General features: G+C 45.1%; 1 protein-coding gene across 2 annotated transcripts; it reads left to right on the top strand.

Moving 5' to 3' along the window:
* Positions 1-2,634: 2,634 nt before the first annotated feature.
* rgcc (regulator of cell cycle) lies at positions 2,635-9,719 on the top strand. Of its 2 annotated transcripts, XM_061226866.1 has the most exons (5): positions 2,635-2,822; positions 3,197-3,376; positions 7,155-7,286; positions 7,987-8,049; positions 8,639-9,719. In XM_061226866.1, the coding sequence occupies exons 1-5, from the start codon at positions 2,789-2,791 to the stop codon at positions 8,644-8,646; spliced, it is 417 nt and encodes a 138-aa protein (XP_061082850.1). In that variant the 5' UTR covers positions 2,635-2,788; the 3' UTR covers positions 8,647-9,719. The 2 variants fall into 2 exon arrangements, with proteins under 2 accessions (XP_061082850.1, XP_061082848.1); XM_061226864.1 differs by lacking the exon at positions 8,639-9,719 and having other exon boundaries at positions 7,987-8,630.
* Positions 9,720-11,503: the final 1,784 nt, after the last annotated feature.

Below are 11,503 nucleotides of genomic sequence, written 5' to 3'. Positions count from 1 at the left end.
GGAGTTTCAGAATATAATCACTTTTGGTCAAACATTTTGAGATTTTTTGCCCATTGTGAGTTCTGGCTTAGAGTGACCATATCATTTTTCATAGCAAAAAGTTTTATAGCATACAGTAGATTATCTGCACATGCTATACACAGACACAAAAGCCAATACAAAAATATCTAAACCATTATGGAAGCACACCCAATTCCAGGGTATAAGGATTCAAATTGTTGTATTTTTGAACCACTTAAAAGTTATGAAAGATTGGTAGCAGAATTGATTTTCATACGTAAGTGGGACATAAGTAAAGGGGTGTTTGTTTCAACACAGAGGGCCGGAATCCTTCTGGGGGAATAAGCTTCAAAAAGCAAAAGCAAAAATAGAGAAAATTCCACCCAAAATTACCAATGTTCAGTGAATTCTCGAGTAAACACAATTTTAATTATCTTTTGTCTAAGGCAGGGGTCGGCAACCCTGGTCCTGGAGAGCCGCAGGGTGTGCTGGCTTTCGTCTCCACCTTAAAATAAGCAACCGATTCAGACCCGAGAAACCAGGTGAGGTGAGTTAACTGTGCAATCAACGGCTTTCATTGATCAATTAATGCCAAGTAACAACGAAAGCCAGCACACCCTGCGGCTCTCCAGGACCAGGGTTGCCGACCCCTGGTCTAAGGTAATGTACACATACAGTATGTAAGGTAGGGGGGCAGAATCACAGCCCACATATTGTAGTGTTATTAGGGGTGTTTAAGTGGTGGGAAAGTAAGCTGGCTGACGCCCTGTTTTCTCATCAGAAGAGCAGCAGACTGAGCTGGACGACTGAGGGCCGGTTAAAGATTGGTCTCATCGTTCTCGGCGTGTGAAAGGAGAAACGACACGCTCCCCACATTGCAGGCGTGAGGTTCGACACCTTTCGCCGAGCCGTACGCATCGTTAGCTCACCCGGCTGCTCGGACCGTCAATAGAGAGGTGCAGCTGCAAACACACCACCTGCTTCTCCCTCTGTCCCTGCTCGCAATGACCCACACCGAACGCGTGAAAACTCACCCCTGCTCCCAATAACCCCGACGCAACGTGTGAAAATTCCCAGAGGCGTTAAGATTTTCCACCTCTGGGAACAAAAACCCCAGTGTGGGCCTGAAGTCTGTGAGTGAGAAACCCAAAGCGACCGCTCTCCCGTAACAGACAATCAGGACCCCGCAGGGCAGAAGAGCTCAACATGGGGCTGGTCACACTTGAGACCTGAACTGGCAGACTATTATCCAGGTCAATGTAGGCCTCATATTTAAAAAGTACTTTAAAAGTCAATTCTTGCAACTATAAAAACAAGATTAAGTTGTTAGGCAAGTGCGGTGTGAGTGTGTGTGTGTGTGTGTGTGTGTGTGTGTGGGTGCTCTGCATGTGATGGCTTGAGGTCTGTGAGGTTGAGGATGGGGAGGCCAATGATTTTAGAGGAAGATCATGCTGTATGGATAAGTTTGTTCTTGTTAGAGGCAGTTAGCATGGTATAGGATCAAGGGGAGCATTCGAACATTATGGGTAGGATTACACTTCCAGAGACCAATAACAAAAGTTGGGGGAAACAGAAAGTGTCTTTAATTATATTGACCGAATACAGCTTAGGTTACAAAATGGCCACTGACCATTACCCATGCTGAATATCTCGATTTATAAACTGAATTTGCTTTTGTTAGAAGCATTAACAGAAGCTTCTAGTTACCAAGCGGCCATTCCCCAGTGAAACACCAGGTGGCGCTGTACACTCAGAGTACTGGGAAATGACCAATTGTGATTCAAGGAGAAACTGAACTTGTCAGTATATATATGTATATATATTTTTATTAATAAGAATAACTTTATAAATGTATTTTTTTATTTGTCAATTTTTGCAGTTGTTGGCCAAGATTTTGAGGTTGTCCGATACTTTAGCAGGCACCAAATTGTGGAAGAGGGAGAGTTAATATATAGAATGGTATATTAAGAAAAGCTCTCATTAAAATAGTTTTATTACTTACATTAAATGTAATTTCCGCCAGAAATTTTGTCTGGATTAAAAAAATAATCTCTGAGCCTAATTATGAACATAGCATCTGAATGTCAGCTAAACCTGAATTTAGGAAAGCAGCACACAGTTTACCTGCTGGATAAAAGTAAACGCGATTCGTATCTACCCAGGTACGGTCTGAAAATGCGAGCCTTCAGAACCAAACGTAACGTCACGTGATTCCGAATTACCCGATTACACATGATTCGGTCCGGGAACTGTATCCTGTTATAGCATTATCCTCTCACCTGGATATTTGTCACCGTGTTCACCGAAATTGACTGTCAAAAGAGCTTCCCTAGACGGTGAATATAGCTGTTAAGTATAGGCCATAAGACACATTGACATGGGCTGAAAGCATTCTGTAGCCTAGTTATGAATAGTCCGTTACGTCTGAGCCCGCCAATGATTCTCGGACGGAGCATTTTCGAGGTGATTACCGTCAGTGATTAGCTCCTTAACCCCGTAACTTGGGCATATGGTGTTACAGACGGTAAAGCGAAGTGGGTGAGTGACCCTCTATCCCCCCCGCCTCCCTCCTTCGCCCGGCTGAGTCACCGCCCCCCGTCAGGGTAACAGAGCGTTTAAAAGGAGAATGGACGTGAGAAAGATACGCGGAGTCTGCGAGTCGTAGATAGCTGAACGCGGGAGAGCGCAAGTTTGCACTGGAAAATTATTCGTGAAAGAGGACTTTTCTCCCCGCACTCACTGCAAGTGATTACAGGGTAGCTACACACCAACACGCAGAAGCGAAGCAATGAAATCTCCAAGAATGAAATCTCGGAGCAAATGTAAGTCCTGATTCCCTGATCTTTGTTGCATGCCTTGGAACTCCACAGAGTAACCACTTCTGTTATGGAATTTTGGCTGCATGATAATTATGCTCACATCACATCTAAAAACTCTTCGTTGATGTATTTTAATACACAGGCTATTCGATTCATTTTTTTGTATTCAATATATGTATTGCAGGACAACTTTCAATGGCATAGATGTTGTTTAAATAAGTAATCTACATAGCTTATGCAAATAAATTCAACAGAAAACCAAACGGAATAGCTAACACCTTGAACACAATACTTTAAAAAGGCGATATGTTACCAACCAGTAAAGTGTAAATCATCGCCCTCTGATAGTGATAACTAAGTGGTGTTGCATTCACCAGCGCATTTCCTCGAAGAGGAGGACGACGACTTCACCGCAGTGCTGTGCGAGTTCGACGCGGTGATTGAGGATTTCACGTCTCCGGTGGAGAAGAGACATTTCAGATACGACGAGCACTTGAAGACGATGAAGAGACGGAGTAGCGCCAGTGTCAGCGACAGCGGAATCAGCGACTCGGAAAGTAAGTGCCGATGACATAATCGCACCAGTTCCGTTAGCGCTGTGAACAAAAAGTTACAGGGAAGATGGATCAGACGGCAGTCGAGACTTTTTTGAGTGCCTTCTGACAACCGTACGACGAGTTGCAAGTGGCAACACAATTGCTCATGTAGATTTATCATTTTGAACGTGGTACGCGCGTACGATACTAAAACAGGCCAGATTCTGAACGACCATTCCACGCCTCTATTGCACGAGGTGTCAGCGTTTTTTTTTTATGTGAAGTGGTTGACGGATTGGCGTGTGTGAACAGCTGATGACAGGCGCAGAGAATGGGGCAGTGTTAGCGTAGCGCCGGTGCCAACACCACGGCGCAGTGAGAACAGGTAGCGGCCCTGAGTAATCACGGAGAGCTGGCGGACGGGGGCTTTGGGTCGGGCCCAAACTCCCTCTGTGTGTGGAGGGAGTGGCAGGAGGGGTACCGGGGGAACCGGGGGGAGTGAGCCAGTGGGGACCGGCACAGGGCCCAGAACCACACAGGGGGGGTGTGAGTGCCCACTTCAGGCCAGGGCCAGAGCCCACCTCCGGCTGCCTCTCAGAGCATGGGGGGCCATTTTTTAAACTTCGATCGCGGGAGCTCACTCTACAGCCCCCCCCCCCCCCCATCAGGGCTCCACGCTGCCAAGTTTTTCGGTTTTGGGCCTTCGTTATTTATTTACTTATTTACTTGTTAACCTTTATTTATGACAGGGTGAGTTGACTGAGCACGCATGCTCTTTTGCAGCAACGCTCTATCAATGCCCGCCCAAGTAGCTGAGTAGTTGATCAATCCACCTCTTTTGAGAAACGTGTTGTTTTCCCGTTTTATCAACAAGTGATGTGTATTAATATTGGAATCGGGATCCATTTTGGATTGGTTCCACCGGGGAGAGGTGTGTGTGTGTGTGTGTGTGTGTGTGTGTGTGTGTGTGTGTGTGTGTGTGGGGGAGGGGGGGGGTTCCCTCTATGAGAAGGAGAACTTCAGTGTGTAGAATGCTCGTCTTTCACAGACAGTTGGAAGCGGGTCAAACGAGGTCAGCCGTCCAACCGCCAAAATCTAAAAATTCAGCCGCTTTAAGAAACTTTAAATAGGACAGTGGCGTGTCTTTTCATTCCTGGTTCTAATGAATAATGAGCCTAAAACCGCACCGGAGTGACGGGACGCAAGCCTGTCAGAGGATTTAACGCTCCTGCCGCTGGAACGAAGCCGTCTCTTTTAAAGTAAAAAAAAAACGTCGGCTGAAGTGCGAACGTTTCCCTCTGAGGAGAGTTCCACGTGGGATGATGGGAAGACTCGCGGCGGCCGCAACCTCCACTGGAGGCTAAATCGAGAGGAAAGGAATTCCTGCGTTCTGCAGGCAGGGGGGGGAAGAACAAAAGCCGTGGCTCCGTCCGTCCGTCTCGAACGTTTCAGAAATATCCAGCGCAGTTTCACTGCAGCGCGGGGCATGAAGGCAGACCGAGTCTCTCCCACATCTGTTTTTGTTTTTAAAGTTTCAGCGCGCTGTGGGAATTACATTCACCCTGTGCGCATCACACAACAGCCCCTCAGACCCACAGACCCATCCCTGCACAAAGACATTCACAGGGCACCCGTATCACAAATAAATATTATTATTATTATTATTTTTTCTTCTTATTTTCAATAAAGCTATATATAGTCATGCATATCAGGGCCATCGTGGAGCCCCTGTTATGAGCCCCTGTTACAAGCCCAGGATGCATTGGGATGCAGGAACTACTAAAGACGCCATGAAACAGAAGGGAGAGCAGCACACGCTTCTGCCATATGATGTATACATCAGTGAAACAAATCTTTGGGGTGAATTTTATGGCCGGGGAATCTAGCTATTTAATTAAATTAATTCCTACGATGCAAAGTTAGGCCGAAGGTAGACCATTCCACATATATTTAGACGGAGGCTCCAAAATTTTGGAAACTCAATTTTGTCTTAAGGGCAGTACTAGTCCGCTCCTTTAACAGGACACAATCCAAAACATTTTCGGCCCAGAGGCCGAACTAGGCAGCGAAGGAGTCCATAATATTCATCTGTACTGTAATAATATTAATAAGCATGCAGAACTCCAGAACATACAATTATTCCCTGTGAATCAAAGAAACCAAACCTAAAGCATTTCAACGGTCTGAAATTCAGCCTTTTTCCAAAATAGCTGGATCAGGACGAAAAATGATGAATACAAATATAACGTAATTTTTGTCAAATACTGGCCAATAGGATGATGAATCATATATGTCAAATAAATTACAATCCGTATTTATTTTTTTGCAGACTTTTTATAGGATTTCAAAGTGAAAAATGTATTTCCTTGCCATTTAAAAGCAGGATTGTTTATACTGTGCTGTACTTCCCGTCTGCATGAAAGGACCCATTGAATATAACTCCTGAGCTGACCACGGAACTGCTCCACCCTCCTTCCCCAGTGGAGGAACTAGCTCTGTTTTCCTCTAAAAGCCACTCAGACACTGGCCATTTTCCACCGTGGTCTGAAGACACATCTCACTCCGACACTACTCCTCTCCTCAGCGTTACCCCAAACCCAGTATCGCTCTCCTGTAAAGCTTGTATCTTCATCTTTGAGCACTTTCATGCTGCACTTGTATCTTTATCTTGGTGGCCTTGGCTATTAATAACTGATACTTTGAGAACTGTACCCTTATCTGCCCTGCGTTCTGTAGTTGTTCCAACAAACTTTGGTATGCACCTGTTGTTCCTTTGCATAAAAGCGTCCGCCAGATTGAAGTGTAATAAAACAAAACACAGTGACGGAACACAGGACTGATAGCAGTTCTTCAGAATTTTTGCGGTTAGCATCAATTATGTAGGTCGTTGGCTACACTACAATTATAATTGGGCAATATAAAAATATCAGTTGAAAAATGTATAAGGTACTGTCATTAAGCTCATATAATGGAGGACCTTGCCCCTCTATCGGGCAGGCAACTGAACTTTGCCACAACGAATTACAGCAACAAACAAACGCTCAAACCACAACACGGTTTATCCCTCCCCCTTCTCTGTAAACGCGCTGACGTTGAAACGTCATTGGCTGTGGCAATTAGAACCAATTTTCAACCAATGAGCTTGAATGATTGTACAGTTATACAATGTTTTGGTACAGAGTGTCGGGCCGTCAACTGCATATTTTGAAACCCGAATTTAAGGACTATGAACACAGGCATAGGGTGAGAGGGTGAGTCAACATGCCAGTGAGCCTTTTTCAATGATCGGAGGGGATTTACAATGGTCTTGTCACAATTGTACCTTTAAGATAACTGCTACAGGCATTGCTGGAACGTGAGATTGTATACTGAAAGAGAGTATGTAAGTGCCTTTGTTTTGTTTTGAGTGCACGGCTGACAGCGCAGGCAGAGGTCTGACAGCTCCGCTGTCTGTAATGTGTGAAGCGGGGCAGATGTTCAGAACGTGAGCTTTCAATTAACACCCACAGCGAGTGAGCGCGAGACATGAAAGGCCAAGTGTGTTTGTGCGTACGCTGTACAAAGAAGCTGTCATTATGAGAGTATGCACTGATTACACACGCCACCTGCCCTGCCCTCTTGCTCAACACTCGTATATGTGTGTGTGAATGTGTGTCAGTGTGTCTGTGTGTATGTATGTGTATCTGCGCGTGTGTGGGTCTGTATCTGCGTCTGTGTCTGTGTCTGTATGTGTGAGTCTGTGTGCATGTGGATGTGTGTGCGTGAGAAGTTAACACAGGTTTGCTGTCTCTCTCTCCAGGTGCAGAATCTCTCACCAGGAACAGCCTCAGTTTCAGCGATGAGAAGCTGAACTCCCCCTCCCCCGTCTTCTCCCCCACCTCCCCCTGCGCCTCCTTCACCTCCCCCTGCGCCTCCCTCTCATCGCCCAGAGGTGAGCTCAGCTCCTGCACCTCTGCACAGAACACCTCCTGCACCTCCACACAGAACCCCTCCTACACCTCCCCACAGAACACCACCACACAGAACACCTCCTGCACCTCCACACAGAACCCCTCCTGCACCTAACACCTCCTGCACCTCCACACAGAACCCCTCCTACACCTCCACACAGAACCCCTCCTGTACCTCCACAGAGAACACCTCCTGCACCTCCACAGCGAACACCTCCTGCACCTCCACACAGAACCCCTCCTGCACCTAACACCTCCTGCACCTCCACAGCGAACACCTCCTGTCTGAGACAAAAGCTCAGCAGATCTGCTCTTAAATATTCTCCCTGTGGGACCCAACACAAATATTTACTCACAAATATTTTTGTGTGTTTATTTTTGTTATTTTCAAGATGAACTATACAATGTATTAAATATGAAATATATGAAATAGCATGCGTCATTATCAGCCATTTTATTTTATTATTATAATTAAAATAATCATACTCAGTCATATTATTATTATTATAATTTATAATAGGTAAATAATAAAGGGTGAGAGCCATGTTTTTCCTTCCTTCCAATGAAAAATAATTTGTCAGAGTAAACTACTGCTGGTGTAATCGTAGGGGTCCTCCCCATCCGCTGTGTGTTCTGTCCGTTAGCGCCTGATTAACCTGCTTCCCTCTGTTCCGTTTACAGCCAAACTCGGAGACACAAAAGACCTGGAGGACTTCATTGCTGACCTGGACAAGACATTAGCAAGTAAGTGCTAATTCCCCAAATTACCCTGAGCCATAAAACACTCACCACAAGCTGTCAAAGGCTAACCGACAGCAGAGGAGACAATCAATCCCATGTCCAGGAATTCTGTCACAAACGCTTACTGTCAAATCAATTAAACAAATTGACCAATCAAATAGATGTACTTCCAACATCATCAATATTGAGATATTGTTCAGATGATGAAAAAAAAAATGGGGCAAATTCAATTGCCGCAAAACATCGGAACATTTGTGAAATGCCAGTTCAATCCATAATGTGTAGAATTTTATTAAAAGGTGTTTATAACAGGCTTCTGTAAAACCCGCAATGACACCAACGCTAATATACAGAACATGAGTTACTACGGACCTCTGTAGCACTACACACCAACACTGTAATACACAGAACATGAGTTACTACGGTCTGTAGCACTGTGGGCACTGAATCCGCCCCATTCACAGTGGAGTTAATAAAGTGAACACGTGCGGATTAGTGGTGTTATGGGGATGTGGGCAGTTATGACGGCCATCTTAGGGAAAACCACACACTGGTTTACACACAGTCTGAACATAATGTCTCTCCTCCACAGGTATGTGATCTGAAGCTACAGCGCAGGGTCCACACCCTTTGGGGGGGGGGTTAACCAGTGCCCCCCCCCCCCCCCCACCTGGCACAGGCTGGCCAACCTGGAGGTGTTGATTCTACAGGCCAACCGCAACACTCCAATCTGTCCCGAAGTGGGAAACATGAGCAAAAAAACTCTATTTAAATGGCTTTTTACAGAATTATATTTGAAATTTTATAGAGCTGGTTATTGTAAATTTATCAATGCTACATTTTTTTTTTTTTTTTTTGTGAAATATATTTTTGTATCTTTGTGTAAATATTGTTTCAGATTCTATTGCCTTGGCTGTAAGAAGCATGTAAGAAGATTTTTCCATTTGTCTTTTTTTTTTTTGGTATGATTAGTTGTGTACTAATAACTGTGAACATGAGGTCTTAACTCACTAGTAAATCTGGAAAATTAATTATTAGGTATTTAACACGACTAACGCCTTCCAGTGATGACATTAAAAATGGAAAATGTAGCTTTTAAGTTGCACCTCTATTGACATTACTGTTATAAACTATATTTATTTTCAGACTTGATATATTCCGTTTATAACTGGAAATGTTTTTACAGTCACAGCGCCCAGTTTATAACTGGATAGCTGTTTTTGCAGTACACAGTGGCCGGTGTATAACGGGAGAGATGTTTTTACAGTCACAGTGCCCGGTTGATAACTGGAAAGCTGTTTTTACAGCAGAGCCTAATGACAGGGGTGTGAAATTCAATCAGCGGCCAAAAAAAAAAGTGAACAAAATTGCAAAACGTCCCTATTCGTCGTTGCAGTCTCAAGGCAATGACATCTTGAAATTCCAGTAATTGAAAACACAGTTGTAATGGATGCAGACAGTACCACGTATGCAGAAATGCATCATAACAGAAGTACAGAATTAAGATTCAGTCAGTGAGAAAACTACAGGGAATTGGTCTCTCTGAGATACTGTGAAGTGCAGTGTCCTTGACTGGAATCTATGTCAATTCTCTGTACAGTAGATCTGATACATTATTGTACGGTGTCTCACTACTTTTGTGTCTTATTGGCGAATAAACAAGTTCACTGAAACGGCTTCATTCTTTGGTGATAATGTTAACATATTCATGTCCTTTTAGGGTGAGGATGTAGTCTAAACATCCAAGTTCTATAAGTGACACCTCTTCGCCTGTTTCTTGTTGTTCACATACTGAACTTTGGTTGGGTTTTTAAGAGTATAACAGATACCCAGCTTTGATGCAGCAAATCGTGCAATTCCTAACTCTGAGTCATTGATAAATTAAACCCATCCAACATATGGTCACCCAGCCTAGATGAGCCTGATCCAACAACTGATCCAACAACTGATCCAAGAGCCCAAATAAAGATGAAATCAAACAAGGGCTGGACACTGGATTCCAGGACAATGACGGACGTCTCCCACCGTGTCCAAATACAAACGGAGACCAACATCTGAGTCACATTTGTTTCCCTAAACTGACTGAATGACATCATTAAATATGCATTCAGCCGAGCTGATCTTCATACAGTGCCTATTCTCTCCGTGCCTGAGGTGCAGACCGGCCCGACAGAGACCTTCCCACGGGTCTCTGAGGCACAGACAAAGGGTGTCTGTCTATGTAAATCACGGCTGAGCTTTCAATGGAAGTGAGGGCGGACGCAGGAGGAGGTAGCCGCAGGTAGCCAACACCATCAGCTTTCTACCAAACCAACAGGGCATCATACAGGTCTGTATCCAATCCACATCTGACTTTCAAATGTTGACAACATTGATTTTCAAAATGGTGGCAGTTGTCAGTACTTATCTTCACAGTAAGTTTGGCAAAATAAAGAATCTTGCCAAACTGCATTTATCTATTTCAAAATGATGGACAAACGAGGATTCAATACAGACCATAATGTGTCAGTGAAACAGCTTTGCCACCTGTGTCTTTTTCACTTGTCTCTCTAAAGGAAAATATAATGCAGTTTAAGGGCAGAGAGGCTTGTTAATAGGTCATAAAACAGTTCAGAAGGACACAGGTGTAGGGGTTCAGAATTTTAGAGCGCGGGTGAAGGAGGGGGGTGTTTAGCATGGTGTGGTATGGGGGGGTAGGACAGCCGTGCAGGGGAAGGTCCATTTTTGGGATCCCCTAAACCCTGGGTGGGACAGGACAGCCCTGCAAGCTGATTGGTTGAGGCCGGGTTTGGAGGAATGCACTCACACGTCACAGATGCCACTACGCATTCCACAGGAGAAGGACAGAAAGACCACCAATTGCGACGGCTCCAGAAAATCTTGACACCACGAATTCAACATCCTGAAGCCTGGTCAGGTGACCAGGAGTGTCAACGCAAAACAGCCGGCAAATATAAATCTCACCTGCAGGATGAGACGTCACCAGTGATCGAGGGCAGGAATCTCGGACATACTTCCGGCTCCTTCCGTACCGCGTTCGGCCCGGTTTACAGACGCTCTCTATAAGAAGCCCCAGCTGTCTCCCACACCTGCTCCCATTGGTCAGTTCGGGTCAGCAGCCCACACTCGGCCGCAAAGGTGGTTACGCAACACTTGTGGGGTTTCCATCCAACCGTTTATATGCTCGATTTTAATCGGCACATCGGAAAACCGCAGTGGAAAGGCCTGAAATAAGGGGGGGGAGATGATGGAAACCGCTGGAAATGAAGGTTAGCTTCCAGAGACTGTGGTTCGCAAGGCTTCCTGTCAACACCATAAGATTACGATGGACTTCATCGAACCCCTTTGGGGTAATGTGTCCTCTGCGTTCGACTGCAGTGGGGCAGCCACAGTGCAGCGCCCGGGGACCAGCTCCAGTTCTGAGGCCAGGGCCTGGGTCAGGGGGCAATGGCAGGAG

Source organism: Conger conger, chromosome 17 (assembly GCF_963514075.1).
Source record: "Conger conger chromosome 17, fConCon1.1, whole genome shotgun sequence".
Classification (NCBI taxonomy): Eukaryota; Metazoa; Chordata; class Actinopteri; order Anguilliformes; family Congridae; genus Conger; species Conger conger.
This window is presented reverse-complemented; position numbering and strand designations above follow the sequence as displayed.

Coding starts and splice junctions, on each gene's coding strand:
- rgcc (XM_061226864.1), top strand. CDS start 2,789: ATGAAATCTCCAAGAATGAAATCTCGGAGCAAAT. Junction 3,377..7,154: donor CGGAATCAGCGACTCGGAAA/GTAAGTGCCGAT, acceptor CTCTCTCTCCAG/GTGCAGAATCTCTCACCAGG. Junction 7,287..7,986: donor CTCCCTCTCATCGCCCAGAG/GTGAGCTCAGCT, acceptor TTCCGTTTACAG/CCAAACTCGGAGACACAAAA.